Source organism: Vulpes vulpes, chromosome 9, assembly GCF_048418805.1.
Source record: "Vulpes vulpes isolate BD-2025 chromosome 9, VulVul3, whole genome shotgun sequence".
NCBI lineage: Eukaryota > Metazoa > Chordata > Mammalia > Carnivora > Canidae > Vulpes > Vulpes vulpes.
The window spans coordinates 16206179-16231740 of record NC_132788.1 but is presented as its reverse complement, the minus strand read 5'-3'; the positions used below and the strand labels follow the sequence as shown (position 1 = coordinate 16231740).

Here is a 25562-nt window from a genome sequence, read left to right as displayed (position 1 = left end):
ACGAAAATTGGGCTTTAGCTGCAGCTCTATCACCTCTTCCTCCTCCCCTTTCGGGAAGAGCTCCTCTGATGGCCAGGGAGCGAGGGTGTGGGGTGTGGGGCCAGGGACTGTGGGACTGTGGGGACAGAGGAGGGGAGGTGATGGGTGGATCGGGTCAGGTGACCAGTGATTCTTGCCACACCAATCAGCAGTTGGGAGCACCTGGGAGGAGGCCAGCTTCGTCATCAAGGGGTGCCGAGGTGTCCCCCCTCCTTTTTGTTTCCTGCTTTCTCCTAGCAGTGTTGTGATCTTGTGACCTCGGGCTCCCGTCAGTGGGTGGGAGGATCTGCTTGTGCTAAGGTGTGAGCAGGGTGTTGGTGACATCATGCTTCGTTGCCTTTGTGTCCAAAGAAGAAACTGCTGTGAGAAAAAAGGAAGGAAGGAAGAAAAGAACAGGAGAGAACAAAGTTTAACCCCCAAGAGAGGCTTTTTTAATGGTAGAATTTGAGATGTCATGGTTGGGGTGAGGTTTTTAGGGCAAAGACATTTTCTGGTACTTTTTATTAGGGGGGTAAGGGCAGAGGGAGAGTCATAAGCAGGCTCCACACCCAGTGCGGAGCTCGATGCAGGGCTGGATCTCAGGACCCTGAGATCATGACTTGAGCTGAAATCAAGAGTCGGACACTTAACTGACTGAGCCACGCAGGCATCTCTTCTGGTACTTGTAAAATAGCGTCTCCTAGGGGACACCTACTTGCGTCCTCTCGGGTATGAAGACAGGCTCGGCCAGCAGCGTGGATGTGGGGTTGTTCTGGGCTGGGTCTCTCTGCTCTTGAGAGGCTCCTGAGATGGCTGCAAGATTCCGTCCCCCCCGCGCATGCTCCTGGTTTAGCCATGCACTGTACTCACCTGATTTATCCCAGCATAAGACAGGGTTTGGGTAACTGCCCTGGGGCTGCCCCTTCCAATCATATCTGTTGATAGACTCCTTTAGCCCCATGGCTGTGGAGAGAGAGGCATAGGTCTGACTGGGGTCAGAGTGTGTGGAGGGTGGTATGTGTGGGGTGGTGCAGATTGTGTGTGTGTGTGTATGTGTGTGTGTGCTGTGAGCATGTGTGTGTATGTGTGTGTGAGGTGGTATGTGCATATGGCACGCAGGATATGTGTGTGTGGGCAGCATACGTATGGTGTATATTTGTGTGGAGTAGCATGTACATATGAAAGTGTGTGTGCATATGGTGTGTGTGTGTGAGGTGATGTGTGCATATGGCATGTATGCTATGTGTGTGTGTGTGGCATGGGGGTGGTGTGTGTGTGGAGTGGTATGTATATATGAGGATGTGAGGTGGTGGTGGTGGTGGTGCATGGGTGCGTGTGTGTGCGTGTGTGTGTGTGTGTGTGTGGCTTGAGTGGGCAAGTGAAGAGGGGTGATGGGGCCCTTCCCTCAGCAGAACAATCACTCTCTTCAGCCTTCTTTTTTACCGCCTGGGGAAACCCAGGGAACACTGGTCCAGGGCTAGATACAGAGGGGCATTTGAAGATGGGAAGTCCATTTTCACGTGATCAAGAAAAATAATTATTGGACTAAACCATTATATGTATATTTTTAGGCTTCCTACAGTCTGGAGGCTTTGTCATTGAACTCTGGGCGCTTATGCCCCATCTTGCAGAGGTGGTGTGTGTGTGAATTCATCCTTAAACTCCAGGAGCGTCCTTTGCATGCTGCGCCTCGTTCTAGGTGCTGCGGATATGTTAGTGAATGAGACAAGGAAGTCTGTTGCTTTTATGGAGCTTATTTCAATTAGCCTGAGACAGAAAAACAGAAGACAAGCCAACAAACAAATTAACAGCACCACCAACAAATAGATAGTGATGAGTGCCATGCAAGTTAAATAGGAAGATAGGACCGAGGTGGCTGGTGGGTCCTCCAGATTGGGAATGCCAAAATTGGACTCTCAGGAAGGATCCAGCCATGAAGTCCCCAGGAGGAGACACCATGAGGGAGGGTGGGACCTGGGAAGGCCATGTGGCTGGGACTCAGTGAATGAGGTGGATGTGGTGGTTTGGGGGGGTGAGCACAGATGCAGGCAGGGGCCAGATCACTGGGATGCTACAAGCAAGTTAAGGACTTTGGATTTCATTTGAAGAGTGATGAGAAACCTTTTAGGCACTTGGGTAGCACTTAGGATTTTAGGCACTTGAGAAGCACAGTGTGATTTATACTTTTGAAAAGCTTACTCTTGAGCTGCGGGAGAGTGGATCATGGGGTGGGGAGGGGCACGGGTAGGAGTGGAAGCCGGAGAGCAGTTGGAGGCTGTTGCACAGGCTAGAGTCCTAAGACAGTAGGGGATGGAGAGGGATTTGTTGTGGGATGGAGCTAAGGACAACTCTGGTAATTTAGGCTTGAACAACGATGGGACTGCCATATATTAGGATGGGAAAGAGGGAAGGAGAGGTTGGGGGGGGCCAGTAAGCTAGAGTTCTCTGTCAGACCTCTGCCTGGAAATGCCAAGTAGGCAGTTGGATATAAGCCTGGACTTCTGAGGAGAGGTCAGGGTTGATATATAGACTGAGAGTCGTTAGCATATAGATGATATTTAAAGCCATGGACCCATGAGGTCACCTAGCAAGAGTGTGTGGACAAAAAGAGAGGGAGGCTGGGCTTCATGAGCAGGGGAGAAGAGTGAGCAAAGAAGTTGAGATGAGGGCCAGTGAGGAAGGGGAAAGCAAGTCAAAGGTGCCGGGGGAAGCCAAGAGAGGTACAGGTCTCAAGAGAGAAGCGGTCAGCTATGCCCAATGTAGCAGAGGGGTCAGTTCAGAGAAGTTTAGACACATGGCCATCGCATGTGGCAGCATGGAGGTCCCTAATGACCTTGACTACACTATCCTTAGTGGGGCCATGGGTTGGAAGGTTGATTTGGGGAGGATGGAAGAGAGGATGTGAGGTAGGAAGATAAAAACAGCAACTGTAGATGGCTTTTTGGAACTTCTTTGTGAAGAAGGACATCTTAGGATGAGAAAAGCATATTTCATAATCAGTAAAAAAATTTTAACTTGTGATTGGTGCTTCCAATCACACATCCATTCACCACAAATAAAAAATGCTGGGGTAGCCCGGGTGGCTCAGCAGTTTAGCGCCACCTTCAGCCCAGGGCGTGATCCTGGAGACCTGGGATGGAGTCCCACGTCAGGCTCCCTGCATGGAGCCTGCTTCTCCCTCTGCCTGTGTCTCTCTCTCTCTCTCTCTCTGCCTCTCATGAATAAATAAATAAAATCTTAAAAAAAAATGCTGATGAAGGATTTAGGTGAATCGTATCAATATGAAATGCTTCAATTTTGTTTTTAATTGTTGTAAATACAAAATTAAAGCTGATGTGCCATTGTGGGAATTGGTGTGACCATGGTCAAAAACCTAGTTTAAAAAAACCCACTCCGATTACATTTGAGAAGACACAGAGCCCTCAAAAATGGCCAAAAAAGCCCCTTCAAATGTGAAATAATGAAATTTTAATTTTTAATTGCTTGCAACACAAATTAAGACTAATAAGCCCTTTGAAGAATTGGAGAAAGAATTCTGACAGTGGTTAAGGTTTGACAAAATATAAAATGATGTTTAAGAGCAATCGGTTTTTGGAATAGATTTTCAGTGAATTTGCCATTCATCAAATTAACTTTTGGTGTGTTGGTTTGCTTCCAAAAATACGGCTGACCCTGGAGGGTGCTGGGGTGGCTGTGTGCTGTGTGGGGCTGGAGGTGAGAGGAATGTCCCAGAGAAGGTTGAGGATATAAGGGAGCTTGGGACTGCTACTAGTTCGAGGAGGGCAGGCATCTGGAGCAGTGGGGATGAAGATTGTGGTCCCACTGGATGCCTGGCCCTTGAGTGAGGACAGAGGACTGGTAGGCGAGGCATGCTGGGATTGGCAAGATCATCTCTTGGGGAAGCTGAGGCATTACTTCATGCAGATGGTGTGGGGCTCCTGGCCACCACTCCAGTGGCGAGGAAGATTCTGGAGTTCCTGATCTCTTAGGCTCCTGGATGAGCAGAGAGCCTGTCTCTTGTTCACCAATGAGGAGACTGGGGACCCTTCTATCTTTTGGGGTGTGGTGTGTGAGGCTGGGGCAAGAGGTCCATGGGATGAGTCTCTTCTAGCAGAGTTATGTGAAAATGGAGAGATTGGGGGGAAGATCTTTCCAGCTGGGGAACACATTCTTAAGCAAGCATTTATGGCGCATGTGCCGGGAACTGTGAAGGCATTTTTATCTATATTATCCTGTCTCATCTTTAGCATCCGTCCTATGTGCGGGCAGCCTGGGTGTTTTGTCCTCGTTTTGCAGATAAGGAAAATAAATGCGGCTCAAAGAGGTTGCATAACCTGTGACGCTTGCTCTGCTAGCTGGTGGCCCAGCTAGGTCCTCCGCCTCCCAGCTGGGCCAGAGTCCCTGCACATAATCATCAGCCCAGCCCCCAGCAGGGACGGGCAGGGAGACTTGTGAAGCTGCAGAGCGAGCTTCAGGCCAAGTGTAACTTTCTCTTTGTTACTGGATTATAGTCTCTCACTCAAAGGAGAATGTAAGCTTCAGGAAGGCAGGGGCCTTTGTTGGTTTTGCTCATTTCTCTGGCTGGGCTCCACATGTAGCGGGTGCTCAGGATGCAAGTGTTGGGAGAGTGAGTGAATCTTGGGCAACTGGGCACGGATGGCCCCATGAGGGTGAGGGGTATGGTGGTGATGGTGTGGGTGGCTACAGCCCATCGGGAAAGTGGGTTCCCTCTAGTTCCTCACCTGTCCTGCTTCCCATCCAGCCCCATTTAGGGTTGGTTTTGTCTGCATCTCATTGTCGATTGCCCCTCTGCTCACCCTTACATCCCTACTTCTTTGGACTGAGTTGATTGTCCTCTTTGGAGGTCTTGGCTTGGCTTCCATGACACCTGGCTTTCTACCACCTCCTGGTCCACTCCTTCCCAGTGTCTGCTAAATGATGGCATCCCAAGCCCATCCTGTCCTGAGCCCTTTCCTCTTCTTTGTCATCACCCTCAACTTGGGCCACCTGATTTAGTCCTCTGGTACCAAATAGCCTCCATGTCAGTCATACTGTTTTATGCCTCTAGCTCAGACCTACCTCCTGCACTCATTTGTCCTTCGGCCCTTTCAGCATCTCCACTTGGACATCTAGTAGGCATCTCCAACTTCAGTGAAAACAGAATTGTGTGTTTAGTTTTGCGCTCCTTCTCCCCTCCAGGTCTTTCCTTTTTTTTTTTTTTTAAAGATTTTATTTATTTATTCATAGACACAGAGGGAGAGAGGCATAGACACAGGGAGAGGGAGAAGCAGTCTCCATGCAGGGAGCCCGATGTGGGACTCGATCCTGGGTCTCCAGGATCACACCCCAGGCTGCAGGCGGCGCCAAACCACTGCGCCACCAGCGCTGCCCCCTCCAGGTCTTTCCTGTTTTACAAAGTGATTTCACCATCCACCTGGTGCTCAAGCCCCAAACCTAAGAGTTTTCCTGGATTTCTCTTTCATCCCATTTAGCATCCCACCCATCCTGTTGTTTTTATCTCTAAGTTATATACAGAATCTTTGTAGTCACTACCCACCTGTGGCTTCTCTTCTCTCTTACTTCTGCTTCGTTAAGGAAGCTTCAGCCACTTTACTCTTCCTTTGGCACACACCAAGCTTATGACTGTCTCAGGGCCTTTGCACCTGCTTTTCCTTTTGCTTGGGATTCTCTTACCTTGGATTTTTTTTTGTGTGTGTTTCACTCCTTCTGCCCACCATTCTTTCTCAACTTGGATATTACCTCCTAGGACAGAGCCTCCCATCCCCCAGTCATTCTCTTTTGAATTCCCTTAGTTTATTTTCTCTGTAGCATGTATTAGCACTTTAAATTACCATATTTATTTAATAACATGTTTATTATCAGTCTTTCTCTCACTAGACTGAAAGCCTCTGGAGAGAAGGGACTCTGTCTTTTCAGTTCATAGGTGGATTTCTAGAGCATGTGGTCAATACCTGAACATATTTGTTGGTTGACAGCTAGCTGTGTGTGACTGACTGCCAGCCGACAGGACCTTGGGGTCTGCGCATGGAGGAGGCAGGTGTGGCTGTGAGTCCTTGTTTATGCGAGTGTATTTCTATGCATACAAATGCTGTGTTTGCATGGGACCAGGGTAGACTCCTTTTAGCCTGTTTCTAAAGGAGGTGGGATGGGAATTTCCTCACTCCCTGCAGCCCTCAGAGTCTTACACTCTGTGTGTGTGTGTGTGTGTGTGTGTGTAGGGGGGTGAGGGTTAGCAAGAGAATCACAAAATACAGACCATATAGTTGAAAACCTGTCATTTTTCAGATGAGGCAGTAAGACCCAGAGAGGGTCAGGCTTTATCTGGGGATTGACACGTTGGGAGAGTCAGAGACAGAATTAAGCCTCCAGCTTCCACTTTAGTGGCAGAGCTGTGGAGTATGGCACAGAGGCCCAGGCTAGGCTTGGGGCTGGACATTGCAGCTAGAAGTGAGATTAGGGGCAAGTGACCAGGCTGGCAGTTTCTTGGAAGGCCAGAAGGGGAATAGAAATACCAATACCCAGCACCCCATTGGATTACAAGTATCACAGAATGGTGAGCATCTTATTTTACTCCCACAGGGAGAGGCCTTTTGGTGGTTGGAGAGTCTACCTTGAAGCTTCCAGTTGGGTTGAGGGTGAAGCCCCAGGGAGTGTGCAATAGAGACCCATCAGGTGCCTTCTGCTGAGGGTGGGTTTGGTAAATATGCTGGATCAGATGTGTGTGTATTTGAGGAGTGGGCACTGGCAGCTTAGCCTCTCCTCCAAATCACTGGTTCTGCAAGTTGGGAAGGCAGCCTCAGAATCATGCGAGAGCTTGCAGAATCCAGATTCTCAGGCACCAGGCATAGAGTTTTTGACAGGGAGGCGTGGGGCCTGTGCATTTGCATGTAACAGGCACTTTAGGTGACTCACAAATGCACCAAAGTTGAAGAACCTCGACTGTAAATCAGTTTTTTCCTTCTGACTGCACGCACCCTGCTGCTGGAATGGGAGACGGGCGTAGGAATAAATATTTTTATTTTAATAGCAGTGTATTTTAACACATATTAGAAAAATTCAGAACTAACATAGATGTTATCATTTAGGATAAATCTGGTTAGGTATTAAAGAATTTAAAGGGGTGCCTGGGTGGCTCAGTTGGTTAAGTGTCTGACTCTTGGTTTCTGCTTGGGTCATAATCTCAGGGTTGTGAGATAGAGGCTGAGGGCATGGAGCTTGCCTGAGATTCTCTCTCCCTCTGTCCCTCCTCCCACTTGTGCCTGCATGCATTTGCTCAGTTGCTCTCTCAAATCAGTCAATCAATCTTAAAAAAATTTAAAAATTGACAATTGAAGACATTTAAACATTTTTTAAAAAAGATTTTATTTATTTATTCATGAGAAACACAGAGAGAGAGGGAGAGGCAGAGACACAGGCAGAGGGAGAAGCAGGCTCCATTGCAGGGAGCCCGACGTGGGACTCGATCCTGGGTCTCTAGGATCACACCCTGGGCTGAAGGCAGCACTAAACCGCTGGACCACCGGGGCTGCCCAAAATTTAAACTAAAATGTTTAAAAATTAAGAGATTTATTTATTTATTTAAATTTTAAAAAATTTTTATTTATTTATGATAGTCACACACACACACACACAGAGAGAGAGAGAGAGAGAGAGAGAGAGAGGCAGAGACATAGGCAGAGGGAGAAGCAGGCTCCATGCACCGGGAGCCTGATGTGGGATTCGATCCTGGGTCTCCAGATCGTGCCCTGGGCCAAAGGCAGGCGCTAAACCGCTGCGCCACCCAGGGATCCCAAGAGATTTATTTAAAGGAGAAATTAATTCAATGCTCGTATGTGTGGTACTGGTAACGTGCCAAAATTGATATAGGTGGACCAAGGTGACTGCGTTGTGATAAACCCAACTTGATACAAGTGTCACACAGATATTTCAGGATTAGCAGTTTGAAGATCTAGGGACAGATGGTCATTGGCTCAAGGCAGCACCCCAGGAGGGAAGAGGGGAGGCAAGGGAGGCTTGGCTGGGGTGAGGGAGCTCCTCTACAGTTGTTCCCTGGCCCTGCCTCATGGAGGGGCATGAAGAAGCCAGGGTGTGTACCCAGGGGCTGGAGCTGGGAGGCTGAGTTCCCTGAGGTTCTGTAAAGTATCAAGGTGGTTAAATCCCCCCTCACTGTCCCTTGGCCCATCTGGGCTCCTCACAGCAGACCTGAGAGACCTGTGTAGGGAGGAGCAGAGTGAGTGTGGAGAGTAGGCTGGACCAGGTCTATGTGGACTTCTAGCCCCTGAATTCTTAAATATATATATATTTAAATTTATGCATGAGAGACACAGAGAGGCAGAGACACAGGCAGAGGGAGAAGCAGGTTCCATGCAGGGAGCCCTATGTGGGACTCGATCCCAGGACTCTGGGATCACGACCTGAGCTGAAAGCAGACGCTCAGCCACTGAGCCACGCAGGTACCCCTAGCTCCTGAATTCTTTGCAGGTCCTGTGTGGTCTCTGCTGGGTGGTATGGGAGGCGGGTAGCAGGGGCCTCCCTCCCTCCCTGCCCTTTGGACATTTTGGTCAAGGGGCTGAGCCCCTCGCTGGGTGAGGCTGCTATTTGCAACCCAGCACTTTCCTCCCTCCTCCCCAAGTGGGGTCTCCTGAAGAGAAAAGCAAGCCTTCTGGACCCAGGGGAGAGGCGGTCAGTGGTGAAAGTGAGGGGGTGGTTGTGGGAAGGGGCCGTCTGGTGGGCCTGCCCGTCTCGGCCCCGGGCCTCCTGGCTTGGAAGGAGAGCTGAGCCCAGGCCAGCCTCCTGGGCCGAGCTCCCCCCAGGGTGGGCATCCGCTCCGGGAGGGTCGGAAGGGTCATCATCCCTGTAACCAGGCAATTGCTGTTACTGTTGCCACATTTATTGTTTTTTTTTTTTCTAGGAAATTTACCAAGTTTTGGCCCAGGGGTTTACATTTCCCGCCCCCTAGCACAAGCTCTCACTATTCAAGTTCCAAATGGAAGGCACTGAGGCTGTAATTACAGCGGCATTAGCTCAGAACACGCTGAGAGGAGCAGGAACAGAGCACCTGGGGAACCTAAAAGCAGCCACAGGCCCAAATTAGCTGCTGCTCCGCGTGCGGCGTCGCCCCGCGCCTCTCCGGGGGCCTGGCCGTCCTGGCGCTCCTCCACCTCCGCCCCAGGCTGCTTCGCTGGCTCTTCCCTTCCGCCCGCCAGCGTCCTGACAGGTGCAAGGAACGTGGAAGAACCACCTGGCTGGCGGGGGAGATGCCCCCAGAACAGCCTTTGTGTCGACAGGCATCCTTGGATCCTGGCCCTGGCAGGATGGTGTGGCCACAGCTCGGGGGTGTGGTGGGGACGGCTTGGGAGGCCGCACCCCACTGTGGACAAGCCTCTCTTGTGCACCCCTGGGCTCCTCTTTCAGTTTCCATCTCCTGGCATCCTGAATTGCTGTGGGCTCCCCCCCCAGCTTTTGCCCCAACTCTTTGTTCGCTCGGCCTGGGGACCCGCTTTGCACTCGTTTTGCTTCCTCTGACTCATCCTGTAGGTTCAGCAGAGATGTCACTGCTTCTGTGACCCCTGGGCTGGGCACGATGCTTTCCTCTCTGCTCCTGCAGCAGCCTGACTTCGCTGATGCAGAGTTTAGCACTGCCGCAGCCTGCCCCCTTGTTCCCAGCTGGGGCTCTGAGGAAGTGCTTGGCACCTAGTAGGCCTTCAGTAAAGATTTCTTTATCCAGTGAATGGGAAAACCATCCTCGATTCCCTCTCTGCCTTAATCCCCTTTTTGTTTTCACAAGAAGAAGAGAGGGAACTTCTCTTTTTCCACCTTTGTAGGGCTGTTGTTGGCAGGGTGTCGGGGTGAGGCCCAGTCTTTGTCCCTTGTCTCCTGACTTTCACATCTGAGCCCTTCTGGACCACATTGATACTTGACTAGACATGGCCTTGCATTGACCACTATTGTTGGCTCCATGTCAGTTTGGCTTCTTTAGTAATATTAGCCAACAGCTTTTGAGTACTTGCTAAGAATTAAATATCGTTCAAAGTACATTTATTCTTTGACTTGTTAAATTTGTCTGCAACACCTACCACGTACCAGACATTGGGAAATATGGGTACTGCAGTGAGTACAACCAGTAAAGCCCCTGCTTTCACGGAGTTTATATTTGACACAAACAAACAAATGACGAAGGAAGTGAATACTATGGTAGATGGTGATGAGTTGTGGGAAAAAGAGATCAGAGTAGAGGTAATGGGCTTGGCTTCTTATTATGTATAGTGGTTGGGAAGGATTCACAGATTTGAGCAGAGACTTGAAAGAAATGAGGAAAGGTAATGGGCAGGAGCTTTCCAGGAAGAGGAAGCAGCAAGTGCAAAGGCCCTGACATCAGGGCACAGTCCAGGAAGAGCAAGGAGGCCATTGTGGCTCAAATTGAAGAAGTAACCAGGAGGAGTAGGAGGGGAAGTCATATAGAGCAGTGCTGGCTAACAGAAATATGAGTCACCTATATAATTCTAAGTTTTCTAGTAGCCACATTAAAAAAGTAAAAAAGAAGCAAGTAAAATTAATTAACAATATATTCGTTTAAAATACTTCCACAATATTATTGTTTCAATATGTAGTCAAACTAAAAAATTATTAATGAAATGCTTTACATTATTATTTTTTCTTAGTAAATCTTCAAAATCTGGTGTGTATTTTTAGAACCTGGTATGGACATCTCATTTCGAGCTAGCCACATTTCAGGTTCAATGGCCACATGTGAGTAGTGGCTACCATGTTGGATGGCACAGATATAGAGCCTTGAAGACCATGCCCAGGCCTGAGTGAGATGGGAATCCACTGGAAGCTTTGGGGCCCAGGAGCGTGATCTCTCTGCCTTAGGTTCTAGAAGTTTCACTCCAGCTGTGATGAGAGAGGATTGTTTTAAGGTAGGGGGTGGAGTGGGTGCAAGGACAGAGAAGGGAGACTAGGAACAGAGGCTCTTGCCAGCATGTGGTGATGACGGCTTAGACCGTGGGGGTGGGGAGCAGGGGTGGTGGGGAGAAGTGGTTGGATTCTGGATGTTTTTTGGAGGTGGAACTGCCTGGTTTTCCTGACGTAGTGTGTGAATACAAGAGGAATCATGGAGGTACTGAGATTTTTGGCCTGAGCTACTGGGAGGGTGAGTTATTTTCAGAGGGAGGAGGAGGCCTGTGCTGGGAGCCTCGCAGGGAACATGTGGGCTTGATTTGGGGCATGTTAAATTTGAGATGCAGGTGTCAGCCTTTTAGGTAGAGTGGGCAAGCAGACAGTTGGACATACGGATCTGGGGTTCAGAGGGAGGTCTGGGTGGGGGCCAGCCATGAGGGCCCTAGAGAGTGGGTGCATATAGGAGGAGGCTGAGCCCTGGAAAAGGCGGAGACTGCTCAGACAAGTGCAGGGTGGCTGCAGGAAGACCACAGAGAGGGCGGGCCATGAGGAAAGGGAGCCATAGGGGGCCACCCACTGTGGCCAGTGTCCTGATGGGCTGAGGAAGAGGATCACTAGCAGGAGGGGGAGGTAAATGCCAGGCTGCAGCAGGTCTAGGTGAGACCAGGAGGGGAGAAAGAGACTGCTGGTATGCACAACTCCATTGAGGGGTTTTGCTTTCAAGGAGCAGAAAAATGGGGTGGTACCTTCACGGTGGGTCATGAGGAGGCTTTTTTTCTTAAAGATGGGTGGTGTAACAGCTGATGAGGATGATCTTGTAGACAGGGCAAAGTTATCATGCGGGAGAGAGTAAAAAGTGAGCCATGTCATTCAAGAATGCTATGTGGTAGGTACTGTTTTGCAGGTGGAGAAACTGAGGCAGAGGAAGTTGGTGTGGTTTTTTTTTTTAAGTCACTTGTCCAGAGTCACGCAGCAGAGCCATCCAATGCAGATGGCTCAGTTCTAGAACACCCAGTCTTAACTGCTGTGCTCTTCTGCCTCTTGGTTTCCTAGCTAGATTTGTGAGCTCTTCAAGAATGTGACCACCTCTTACACATATGTCTCTGCCCCAGCACCTAGCAGAGAGAGGGCTGTGCAGAGGTGGGGTTAGACAGATGGTTAATGACCCAGAGACTTGAACACAAGCAGTGGTGTTGGAAATGCTCAGGCACCTGCGCTGGCCATGGCGGGGGTGGGGTGGGGCATGGCATCAGCCTCCCTCACTCAGTGTCCTTTCCACCACCTTCCAGGACCTTCTGTAAGGTGGGTGGTACTCACTAAGTATTGGCAAGCATTTACTGAGTGGATGAAGATTGAATAAAAAGGCTGTGGCTCCTCCATCCTAAAAGCTAAGCTGATGTTGTACACAGTGCTGGCATGACTGGGTTCCTGCTCTGGTTTACCAGCCAGTGTGCTGGGGGACCTTGGGCAAACCCTTGCCCACTTAGTGCCTCAGTTTCCTTATCTGTAAAATCAAGAGGTAGGATTAGGTGATCTCCCATCTGGCTCTCACCAGAATGTCTCAGGTGGGCACGTGCAGACTGGATTCCTGTCTCCCTCCTCTGTCATCAGGATGGACAAGAGGCTCTCTGTAGGTGAGGGTCAGCTGGCGGTGGAGGATCAGGTGGTCCTTAGAAGAGCTGAGACTTGTGGGATGATGGAGTAGCCACCACAAAGGGAACCCCACAATTCCTGAGAAGTCTGCTTTTTGTCCAGGACATTCCACTCCATGGACAGTGGTGCAAAACTTAGAGCCATGGCACTAATGCCAAGGTCACAACATCCAGCACATATACCCTTTGGCTGATATGTGCTCAGCCCTGTTAGAGTCCGAGGCTGACCTTTACCCTCCACCTCATGGTGTCAGGGCTCCCGCCAGCCCCTTCCGTTTTCATGGTTCTCTGTACTAACTAGCCACTGTAGAGCCCCTGCCTTGGGACAGTTTGAAATGTGTAGGGACAGTTTCAGTGGCCATATGGTGGGTGTGAGGATGGTGTAGTGGTGCTGTTTGTGCTCTGGCTGCTGAAGATGCCTTGATGAGAATTGTCCCTCCCTAAATGCCAGCAGGACCCTTGACCAGGAGCCTGCTCAAGTGTGCTGCTCCTGGGTGCTCAGGGGCCTGGGAACCCAGCCTGCCATAGGTTGTATGATCCTGAGCCAGTCATCTTATTTTCCATTACTCACATTTATGAACATGACTATGAACACCTAGTTGCTTGCCATTTTGTTTGTTATAAGTTTTAAATAAGGCTGAATTAGCAGTCCCCATCCTTGTAGCTCCCTGCAGGTACATGCTGCTCTATACCAGGTGTTGTCCTATAAGCCCATTGTGGACCTGCTTATTCGGTCATTTAAATCCTAACTGCCTATTAGGTGTCCCCACTTCACAGATGAGGAAACTGAGGCAAAGGGCTTATTGAACGCTGGGAGGTGTTCCCAGGGAGCAGGTGCTGTGGTCTTCCCATGCTTGTGCGGGCCTGTGACCTGCTCGCTCCTTCCCCTCCAGGGACAGGGGCAGACCCGGCGGTCAGCGCCAAGAGCAACCACTGCCTGGACGCTGCCAAGGCCTGCAACCTGAACGACAACTGCAAGAAGCTGCGCTCCTCCTACATCTCCATCTGCAACCGTGAGATCTCGCCCACCGAGCGCTGCAACCGCCGGAAGTGCCACAAGGCCCTGCGCCAGTTCTTCGACCGGGTGCCCAGCGAGTACACCTACCGCATGCTCTTCTGCTCCTGCCAAGACCAGGCGTGTGCCGAGCGCCGCCGGCAGACCATCCTGCCCAGCTGCTCCTACGAGGACAAGGAGAAGCCCAACTGCCTGGACCTCCGCAGCGTGTGCCGGACCGACCACCTGTGCCGGTAAGCCTGCCACCACGCTACCGCTTTGCAGCTCGTGGGCCCAGCAAAGAGGGGATTCAGGTATCGCCGACCGGATTGCCGGCCACTCATTCATTGGGTGCAGGTTCATGGTTTCTGTGCCTGCTCCGCGCTCTGCTCATGCTTAGCACTGTGGGAAGCCGCAGGGAGCAAGCCCAGGAGTGTAGAATTTCAAATCCTAGACCTCTAGAGCCTGGACTAAAGGGACCTTCAGTGGATTCCATCCCACCTCTGCAGGAGGCCCCCACCTGATGTCCTCGTGAGGTCACGTGGCCATCAGGAAGGGGCTCTCAGAAATCACAGAGGTGGCTCTTTGCACCCTGGTGGCAGAGCCAGGCTGGTTCCGGCCTGCAGCGCGGGTCCGAGTCTGGCTGCCTGGGTTGGACTTTTCCGCTTCCTAACTGCCTGGCTCGGAGAGAGTTGTAAACATTTCTTGAGTTGCCGTTCCTTCACCTGCAGACAGGAGTACAAATGCCCACGTCACAGGGTTGTAACGTGAGGATTAGATGAGGTGATGTGTGCCCGAAGCTTGGCACAGAGCCTGGCCTAGAGGAAATGCTTAGTGAGTGTAGCCTAATCATTAGGAGGGTTTTTTTGATCGTCGTTACAGGGAGTTGAAATTTGCTTCTTTACAGTTCTTGTTTGTTGTTAAGCATTTATCAAGCCCCTGTTGCACCCAGCACTAAGTTGTAAGGCCTGGGCACGCAGAGGTGAACATCGTGCTCTGGCGAGGAATAGCCAGTCCAGGGGGTGGAGACAGAGAAGACAGTGATCCCTGTGCAGTGGGGTGAGGGCTGTGGGCTCTCAGATGAGGCATTGCAGGTGGAAATCGTGGAGGGACATCTGCCTGGGGGTCCAGGGGAGGGGGCGTTGAGCTCAACCTTGAAAAATAGGAAGAAGAAAGCCAGAGAATGTTGTCAGCTGGAAAAGCATATGCAGAGGCTGGAGGGTAGGAGAGAGCCTGGCCTTATGGAGAGCTGAGGATGGTGGGGGCATGTGGAGGTAGGGCTGTGAGGCGGGGAGGCCACAGGCGGGGCTGCTGGAGGAACAGAAGTCACGGTAGTGCAGGTATTCAGGGATTGCTTACTGTGTGCTGGGCGCTGGTTTATTTTTTAATTTTTTTTTAAGATTTTATTTATTCATTCATGAGAGACACACACACACAGAGAGGCAGATACACAGGCAGAGGGAGAAGCAGGCTCCATGCAGGGAGCCCGATGCAGGACTCGATCCTGGGACCCCAGGATCAGGCCCTGGGCCAAAGGCAGGCGTCAAACCACTGAGCCACCCAGGGATCCCCTGGGCTCTGGTTTATTATATGGTTTATCTAATTTAACTCTCACAATAAAGCTATGAGGCAGATAACTATTATCATCTTTATCTGTCACACAAGGAGATCGAGATGCAGAAAGTACCTCGCCTAAGGTCACACGGCTCATACGTTTCAGAGCCGGGATCCATCAATACTGCTGCTTACCAGTGTAGCGTACTGGCCTGGACTAAGCAGCTATAGGAGTGGAGAGAAGTGTATCATTTCAGATATGATTTGTAAGTAGACTTGCCCGGACTGGGTGATTGGTTGAAAGTTCCCTGGAGGCAGAAGTCATTTCTGTTTTGTTTATTCCACACCTCATCCTGCACAGAGAGCCTGGCACATGGTGAACACTCCACAAACATTACTTGAATGGATAAATGAGCGGTGACCGTCATGTTTCCTAGTTAAATACTCATGGGACGAAGGACCCATTTAGTGTGGGGGGCGGGTTTTGGATGTGCAGCATTTGTGGTACCTGGAGGACCAATGCCATCCCCTTGGCAATGTCTGGGGGCATGCTCAGTAAAGGGGCTGGGGTGGAGAAATGGGCTTGGGAGTTGTTGGGCGCCTCGGTGATTAAAGCTCCAGCAGTGAGTGAAATGGTGCAGGGTGGGTTGGTGGAGTCTCGGCTGGAGATGCCTACAGACTTGGGCATCCTCAGTGTTTTGGTGATAAGAGAAGCCATTAATGTGGACGGTGAGGCGGAACTCTGCCGAAAACACAAGTTCTTTGAGGAAGTGCAGAAGAAGGGGGGCTTGTGACAGAGAGGCTCGCAGGTAGAGAGTGGACCAGAATCCAGGAGAGATGGGGGTTCCTGAGGGAGGGAGGGTGGGAGACATGGCGCCTCATGGTGTGTGTGTGTGTGTGTGTGTGTGTCCATGGGAGGGAGTGTGTATGTGTGTGTGAATGCAAGAGTGTATGGAAGCGTGTGTATGCTGTGTATGTGTGAGGCGGTGTGTGAACGTAAGTCTGTGTGAGTGAGTGAGTGAGTGAGTGAGTGGAGGCGGAAGCTAGTTGCAGTTGATCTAGGTCTGGCAGGAGGCAGAAGTGGAGGCGAACCCTCTTGTTGAGGACATGCACGAGAGGGAGGGAGAGAGAGAGAAACAGAGAGAGAGGGCAGCCTGGGTGGCTCAGTGGTTTAGTGTCGCCTTCCGTCCATGGCGTGATCCTGGAGACCTGGGATCGAGTCCCACGTCAGGCTCCCTGCATGGAGCCTGCTTCTCCCTCTGCCTGTGTCTCTGCCTCTCTCTCTCTGTTTCTCATGATTAATTAAAAAACCTAAAAAAAAAAAACAAAAAAACAAAACAAAACAAAACAAAAAACCAGAAACAGAGATACTGAGACAGAGCCTGCAGAGGGAAGGGAGGCCTCTGTGCCATGGGAGTATAGGGGCCATGTTGGATGAAGGGGAAGCGCTTAGTTGGGTTTGGAGAACAAGCCCTGCCTGAGTTCAGAGATGGGCCTGATCCCCAGAGCTAGCTGCAGGCTCTGGAGAGCTGTGTAGAAGGTGGGCCTTTCTGTTTTGCTTACTTAAAAAAAAAAAAAAAAAATAGGTGTCTTATCACCTACAGACACTGCTTGAGGCGATTTAAAAGAAACTATGCAGGGCACCTGGCTGGCTCAGGGGCACCTGAGCGGCTGACTCTTGATCTCAGCTCAGGTCATGATCTCAGGGGCCTGGCATCCAGCCCCGTGTTGGGCTCCATGCTCAGCAGGGCGTCTGCCTGAGGATTCTCTCTCTCACTTTCCCTCCCCCTGCTTACACTCTCAATCTCTTTCTCTCTCAAATAAATAAATGAATCTTTAAATAAAATACAATAAAATGAATCATACATACACAAAGAGGATGGTTGGAAGAAGAAACCAAGAGCCGTGTAAAGGAAGTTGGGAGCAAATGCCGCAGGTGTGTGATCTAACAGTCACTGAGTGGAGCTCTGAGCCTCAGGTAGCTGGGATAGCAGGACCTTGATGAGCCGCATGAGTCCCAAAACACGATGGAAGGGAGCAAAGCAGTTCTTGCATGGAGACGCATTCTCTCCTTCTTCTAGGTGCTAACATGACCTGCCAGGCCGCCTCACACAGTGTATTTGCAATGACAGCAGTGACCACAGGACCCATGAACAGTACCGTCTCTAGATGTTTGAATTGGGTCAAGAATAGAAATTCTAGGTGCTCCAGGATGTGATAGGGTTGCCTGCATCCAGGATGGGGCCAGTAGGGCCTGGGGCATATAACAGCATGGCCAGGTGTCCTCTGTGGAACTTTGCCCATGACTCAGAGTTGAGGCTTAAGGCAGGGTTGGGGAGGTGCACATGGGTGAAACAGACTGATAGGTGGTGGGTGGAAGTGGTTGTCGTGGACACCCTCGAGCTAGAAGACATACTCTTGGTCTCCTGGGTGGTCCTGGATGGCCCATTTCACTCGTTATGCCTTCCTTTTCTTCACTGATCACAAGGGGATGCTCACCCATCTCCAAGGACCCCTCCACGGTTCTGAGTCTGTTGGGGCAGCCTTCTCCCCCTGCAACTCCACTTGAGGTTCTGTTCTTGGAGAGAGGAGCTCTTGGCACAAGAGGGCACAACAGAGACACCTCCTGAGAGGGCCTGGGAGGGCAGATTTGAAGGACCTAGGGGGAGGCCTGGAAGGAGAGGGGCTCATTTCCCAACCCCCCATGCTCTTGCAAGCCTGACGTACTGACCCATGGACCCTTCACCATGTCTGCAGAGGAGCCCAAGGAGGTGACGGGTGGTAGGAGGGGGCATGTGGAGAAGAGGCAGCCCAGGCTTCACTCTGCACTCTGCCCAGGAAGGAGCGCCCTCCTGGCATTGGATCTTTTTAGGTTTCTGCCCTCCAGGGTAGGCACCGCAGGTGGAAATCTTCACTGTGAAATGGGAGAGCCCATTGCTGTGGTGTTTGGACGAGGAAATGGAGACTTTGAGTCTTCCTTTTCTGGATACTTTAATGGACAAAGCTGGCTTTGATGGGGGTCATGACAAAGCTTCTTTGAGCTAACTCTTTGGGAATGAGGCCCTTGCCTGCAGGCATCTCTCAGAACATGCCCTGTGCTCCAGTGCTCTAGCACCCAGTCCTCACTTTGCCAAGCCTGCCTCACCCCCTTCACTTTCCTGCTGGGGGTGTTGGCCTGGCTATGCTTCTCCCTGAGTGAATCTTGGCCCAGGGTTCCTGGCAGGGGGCACGGGGGTGGGGGACAGCTCTGCCAGAGTTCACCTCACCTGGCACTACATTAAAGCAAGTTTGTTAATCTGCTTTGGGGCATACCCAGGGGCAGGCCTTGTACATCCCCAGTGTGATATTTAACAGACTCTGCTATGCCATCTTATGAAATGTCACTAACTACAAGGTGTTGGGGTTTGAAGAAGCCTTTGGTTAAGCAAAGACATCTGCTTACGGGGCTGGGGTTCTGGGCAGCACTTCAGAATCTTCCCCTGATTCTTTGGATCAGGATCAGCATGGAAGCTTCCTACGCCAGCCATGTCTCTAGCCTTTGTCTCGTTCATATCCCATGAGCCTTCAGAACTGTAAACTTAAGACAAGGGGAGGCTTTTCCTTTTAAAGTCTCCTGATACGGAGTCTGAAAAGCCTGGAGAATCTCTTGGAATGAATCCACGGAATTTGGTCGAATTCTCTCACTCCAGCTCCACAATGGGCCATGACCTACTTTTTTCTTTTCTTTTCTTTTTTTTTTTTTTTTTTAACCTGATCTTTTGATTGCTACCCTCCACTTACACTCATTATGAGGATGGTCTGGACTGTATGTGTGTGTGCATGGGGGTAGGGTATATGGGGCTGGGAAGCTGTGGGGAGGATGATTCCGTTGTCTTGTAAACTGTGTCCCCTTTCAGGCCTTGTTTGGAAGAGGCTGTCTGAAATGCCCTATTCCTCTTGGTCTCCCGAGAGGACATAAATAACTCGGTGCTGGCCCTGTGCCATATCCTGGGCTGTAATTTAACCTCTGGATGCTGAGGATGGGTATAAATAGATTCCAGCCTGGGGCTACCCTGGCTGCCTGGGTTCCTTCATGCAGTGGATGCTGTCCTGGTCTGGGAGGAATGCTGGGAAGGCAGAGGGATGGGGTCCTCTCCATCAAGGTTGTCCACACGGAATGGGGAGGAGTCCCTTCGACAGGCTTGCCCTCTTGCTTAGCTTGGGGGCATGTCTGGTGTCTGCAGGCAGGCAGTATATTTGGGCAGGTCTGGATTTGATTGGTGTGGCCCTTCAGCTTCTTTGGGATTCTTTATAAAATCTGTTGGCTGACAGTTTTAGTGGGCTATCTCTACACAGCAGCAAATGATTATTTGCAGGGGGTGGTGGGCTCTGGGGCTTCCAAGCCTTTACTTCTTTTAAAGGAAAGAGTCTGGAATATCGTGAAATCATATGCAAAATTTCATGTGTATGTTTGAGAGAGAAGTACGGTGCTTTCATTAGATTCTTGAAGGATTTCTGGACTCCTCAAAGCTCTGTCTTTTCTAGATGTCCAACTTGGATTGGCTGCCTGGAGGACTGTGAATGAATGACTGATTAGTGATGTCTGCCACAGGCATGGGTGAGGCAAACTGGATGCTCTGCGGGAATCCAGCCAGTGTTCCAGGGCCCTGTGGGTCACCTGGAGCGGAGGAGTGTGGGTCTTCAGGACGTTCCTTTATTCATCTGACAGCTATTTATTGATCATCCGCTGTGGGCCTTGTGCTGGGATTAGTTAGTAAAGTAGGTGGAAGTCCATGCCCTCAGGGTGCTTACGAGTCTAGTGCCAACATGCTGTCATTATTGCCTCTGCAGCGAGAAGAAAGCCACACAATCAACTAGATGGTAGCATTTCTACTCAGGTTCTCTTGACATCACAGTTCTGGTCTGCTACCTACCAGGTCTTCCCTGGGTCACTTTGGTAGCACTGCGGGCAGCCCTTGTGAAGAGGAGCCACATACACGTGAACCTGGCTTAGGGCCTGCCAGGCTTGAGCAGAGCTCGGAGCCCCAAATCCCAGTCTTTCCCCAGGAGTGCCATGGGGTAGAGAAGTCACCATCTTCCTGAAGAAAACCTAACCAGCAAGGTCGCTAGTGGATGGAGATTCTACATGCGGGCAGCATTGTGGGATCTTCAGCCTTGCTGAAGCCCAAAACCCATCTTCCCACTGGGGATCCCATGCTGGCTCCTGCTGCTGGCCTCAGTGAGGGTCCTGCTTGCCCAAGGATGCCCAAATGACTCCTCTTGGAATTTCCTGTGGCACATTGAGACCAAGCTGGAATGTTGAATGTCATTTTAACTGAAGGCTCTGGGAAAATAAATGCGGTGGGAAGCCACTGCCTGCATATCTAGTTTACATCTTCCAGCTCTGCCCACTGCAGGGGTCTTAGCATGGCTGGGCAAAGAGTGCCTTAAACCATTATTGTCCAGGCTTGCTGCATGGATATCTGGGCTCCGTAACGCTCACACCCCACAGAGATGTGGTGGTGTACCCCTTGTCTAGCAGAGGCTCCCACTTGTGGCATTCTGCATGAGAACCCCTCCATTGCTGGATGAGCAACAGGAGGAATGACCATTTGGAGGAGACGCCACTAATGCAGAGAATAGGAGTACGAGTCATTAAGGTTTGTCCACACCAGAAGCATCACCTCCACTTGTATGTGTGTTGCTTACACAGGACCAGGGCACACTTTCAGCTGCTATCATCTTGCATCGTTCACTGGGCTCCTTTTTAAATAAAGGCACAAATTCCATCATGGGGGCTCTCCCCTCATGACCTAATCACCTTCAAAACCATCACACTGGGGATCAGGATTTTAACATATCAGTTTGGAGGACATGAATATTCACTCTATAGCACGAAAACTTACCTTCCTTCAAAGCCTGTGTGGTCCTCATCTCCTGGCTATATCTTTTACTGATACTTTCTAGAACTTGTCTGTATACTTCATGTGCCACTGATCACATGACCTTCCTTTAATACTTTATTGTCCCAGTTAGGTCTCTGGTTTTTTCCATTCTTCTATTACTACTGTGTTGACTTATATATTTATCAAATATTTATTGGGTGCTAGGCACTGTGCTAGACATGAGGTACTTACTGGAGCATATAGTTGAGATGGTCCCTGTTCCCCTGGAGCTTATTGTCTGATGGAGGAGATAGTAAACAGATAAATATATAACTGGCATTTGCAAAATGAGTGGGACATAGAAATAGAGGAGCTACTTAGACAGCGGTCAGGAATAGTTTATCTGAGGAGGTGATATTTATATGGAGACTTGAAGAATGGAGAAGCCAGAGGTAAGGCAGATAGGAGAGAACATTTCATGCAGAAGGAATAGCATGTGCAGAAGTTTGGAGCTGGGAGGGAGCCTGGCATTGCTGGAGAAATGAAAAGAGGCCAGTGTGGCTGGAGCGAGGGGGCCCCAGGAGGGAACAGGAGGGGGAGGTGAGAGGAGGGAGGCAGGGCCAGCTCACACAGAGCTTGCTGGCCACTGCAAGGAGTTTGGATTTAGTTGTCGGTTGAAGTATAGTTGACATACAGTGTTTTATTAGTTTCAGGTATGTGACAGCGATTTGACAATTCTATACATTACGCAGTGTTCACTAAGATAAGTGTAGTCACTCTCTGTCACCAGACAAAGTTATTACAATATTATTGACTCTGTTCCCCATGCTGTACATTACATCCCCGTGACATATTTGTTTTATAACAAGGAATTTGGATTTTTTTTTTTCTGAGCACAATTAGAAGGAAGCTTTGAAGCCAACTAGGGACATTATTAAAATTAAGATTACTTGGGCTACGTGTGGAGAGCCATGGGAGGAGGCAAAGAGCCCGGGAGGCAGTTATCCTACTGTCGCCAGACCAGAGGTGATGGCAGCTCAATCCAGGGGGTGGCCGTGTGCAGGGAGATAAGTGGGCAAATGTGAGATATTTTGAAGATGGAGATGATATACCTTGATGTGGGAGTGAAGAGACGAATTGAAGGATAACCTGCTGGCTTCTGGCTGGAGCAGCTTGGTGTGTGATCATGCCATTTTCTGAGATGGTGAAGGCTTAGACAGGGAGATAAATCAGGGATTCCATTTTAGGCATGTTAATTTTGAGATGCCTTTGAGACATTCCTATCTGGAGCTTGACGCGAGTTATAAATTCTGGGGGTCATTAGCATATTTCTGGTATTCAAAGCGAGGGCAATGGGCAGGGTCTCCCGGGAAAGGCTAGCCTGGGCAGAGGCACTGAGAATGTGCCTGGCACCTATAAGTGCCTGGTAAGGGGTTGGGGGTGGTGTTATGGTGCCCCAAGGTGTCTGAAGGAGATTTGTGAGAAAGAGGGAGAGGACAGCTGTGCCAGATGCTGTGGAGAGGTCCAGAAAGATGAGGGCACACAGATAATTATTGGATTTGGGAAAGTAGAAGGCATTGGTGACCTCTTCCACAGCGGTTTGGGAGAAGAGGTGATTACCGAAGCTTGATCAGAGTGAAGGAAATGTTTGTCAGTTGGTTGGTCAGAGCTTCTTGGGAAAGATCCTCCAGGAAAGGCAGCAGGTGCAGCATGGAGAAGTTGCTCCTCTGTTCAATGGAGAAATGGCCAAGGGGACCCCAACCACTGGCTTGGCTTTGAGAAGTATAGGGTGGGAGTCACTGCCACCATGAGCATGCTCAGGCACTCCCATGGCACTCTGCAGGGCCACACTCTGGGCCAGGGTGAGCCTGTGATTCTGAGGCTGCTCAGCCTTGGGGAGAGCCCGTGTTGTGAGCTCCATTTGTGTCATGGTCTCTGATGCTGACTCTCACACTGCAGTACGATTAGGACTCTAATCCTCACCTTGCATGTCCTCCCTGGGCTCTGAGGGGCTGTGATATGGTTGCCATTGACAGTTTTTCTAGCTATCACCAAAAGGGTCCTTAAAATACAAGAAGAGACCTTTCTTTAAGCCCCATGCCCTTTTGAAAAACCTACATGAACACCCTCCCAGAGAAGACAGGCTGGGCTGCCCAAGGAAACTTGCTTTTTCAGCCTTCTTCGGCAAGGAGGTACATGCTACAACACTGAGGAACGTTTGAGAAGTGCCTCTAGGGCTACTGCATGGGAATTCCTCTCTGTGGTGTTCAGGGGTGGGATGTGACTTTTCGCATGGTCAGCTGGGATTTGTTCTTTGTCTTCTTGGGGTGGTAGCCACAGGAGTGAGGCAGCCCTGTTCCCCTTCTTCCTGGTATCCTAGAACTGGCTGTCCACATGGGGGCCCTTTTGGAGGCTTTTATGGAAGACTCACAGCCCTCATGCAGGTGGACCAGTCAGCCCAAGGTCTCTGAGGTGAGGAATCATGTAACCATTGGTGCCCTTACCTGGAGTAGAAGCAGGACACTGAGGTATGCATAAAGAGTAAGATATCCACTCTTCATTTTGGAGCAATGGGGAATCTTGGGATAGTGGCTCACAGCCTGCCTTGCCCAAGGTGCATTGCTTTAGTCTGGCAGGGGTCATCTCGAGCGTGTGACTCCTCCACCACTTGGCCTGTGGCAGGTGCTGAGCTCTCTGAAAAGACTCCCCAGATTATATTCTTCAAAGGGTGGAATGAATCAGCTGGAGTCAGATTCCTGGCTTCAGATCCTCACCTTGGCAGTTGTGTGAGCTTGGACAGTTTCTTTTTTTTTTTTAATTAATTAATTTATTTATGATAGTCACACAGAGAGAGAGAGAGGCAGAGACACAGGCAGAGGGAGAAGCAGGCTCCATGCACCGGGAGCCTGACGTGGGATTCGATCCCGGGTCTCCAGGATCGCGCCCTGGGCCAAAGGCAGGCGCCAAACCGCTGCGCCACCCAGGGATCCCGAGCTTGGACAGTTTCTTTAACATCACAGAGCCTCTGTATTCCTCATCAAAATAAGGGCAGTAACATGATGCCACATTGAAGCCTGGTAACCCATTCAGTGGAACTACTGTGAGTGCTTAGCACCCAGGACACTCAGGTAAACCACAGGCCTGCCCTGTACTGGATGTGAGATGGAGGGCTTGCCTCACTGAGGCTGGCAGGGGCCATTGTGGAGGGCAGCTTTGGATGGGGGGAGATATCTGAGGCAAGTTTGAGGGAGGAATAGGGCCTACACAAGGAGGCAGGCCTCTTGTCCTCACAGGGGGAATGAGTATGTTATGAAGTGGGGGCTGAGAGCCAGTTTGATTTTCTCCAGAAGACACTGGGAAGTCATGAAATCTTTTAAGCAAGAGACTATAACGTGATCCCGCCAGTGTTTTGGAAAGATTTCTTTTGCTGCTGTGTACACAGTGGTTTGAGGAGAGTAAGGCTGGAGACAGAGAGGCCCAACTGGGACCGTGTTGCGATGGGGCCTCTGGTCAGGCCAAGGCAGAGGGCTGGTGCAGAGAGACCAGGTCAGAGACACTTCGGAGACGAGGTCAGTCCCAGGAGACCTACAGGATAGGGACTGGAGGGAGGGGGGAGTCCAGACTGATGCCATGGTGTCCGGTCTGGTGGTCTCCTGATTGGTAAAGTCATCACCTGAGAGAAGAGGGGAAGACGAGGTCTAGGCCCAGAGGGAAGATGCCTGGGTTTCAGAGCTGTTGTCGGCAACAAGTGGAAATCCAGTGAAGTGTTTGTGTATGTGGGAGTTCCGGAGGGAGGCCGGGGCTTGGGATCAAGATTATGGAATTAAGGGAAGTAATGCAGGAGCGCAGTGAGCGTGGGACCTGGCACACAAGCATAAGGTAAACATTAGTTCCTTCAAAGAGCATGTAAGCTCATTTGGGGAGACAAGTCTCACACGTGTGAAAACATTAAATATGAAGAGGAGGCCCCACTTAATTAGGTGTTACAAGGATTAAACTGCTTGCTGCAGGCATTCAGAGAAGAGGAGCCTTGGGGCTTGAAGGGCCATGGAAGGTGCTGTGGAGTCAGGGTCTTACGGCTGGGGTGGGAGGGAGGGCAGGGTGCTGTAGGGGCAGAGGCTTCCAGGGGACGGGGACAGGAGGGAGAAGCAGGCTTGGGCTTGGCTTGTTCTGGGCAAGGAGAAATGTCCTGTTTGGAGCAGAAGGTGCTGCAGGTGGAGGGAGGAAGGTGTGTGTGTGTGTGTGTGTGTGTGTGTGTGTGTGTGTGTGTGTGAGAGAGAGAGAGAGAGAGAGAGAGAGAGAGAGAGAGATTGGAGCTTTGACATGCCCTGGGGAGACATAGAGCACATAGGGTCTCCCCCAGCTCCTCCCAGGCCTTCCTCTGTTGATCCCAATTTCAACAGACTCAGGGTTTTCCAAACTTGTTGCTTAGTAAGGGGAAGAAATAGAGTCAGGTGAAAAGGGTCCTGGATTAGGAGTTATATCCTAATACTGTTGCAGTCCTAGTACGACGTTTTGCAGACACTAGACTGTGATCTTGCTGGAAACTGGGATGGGTTG

The 25562-nt window shown here is 50.5% G+C and overlaps 1 protein-coding gene across 4 annotated transcripts in view; it reads left to right on the top strand.

The window, feature by feature from the left end:
• Positions 1-25562, top strand: part of GFRA2 (GDNF family receptor alpha 2) — an 85463-nt gene that overhangs the window by 19132 nt on the left and 40769 nt on the right. For all 4 annotated transcript variants that reach the window (XM_072719421.1, XM_072719423.1, XM_072719422.1 and 1 more), the window contains one exon: positions 13484-13838. In XM_072719421.1, coding sequence (XP_072575522.1) covers positions 13484-13838 — 355 coding nt within the window. The remainder of the gene's footprint in view (positions 1-13483; positions 13839-25562) is intronic.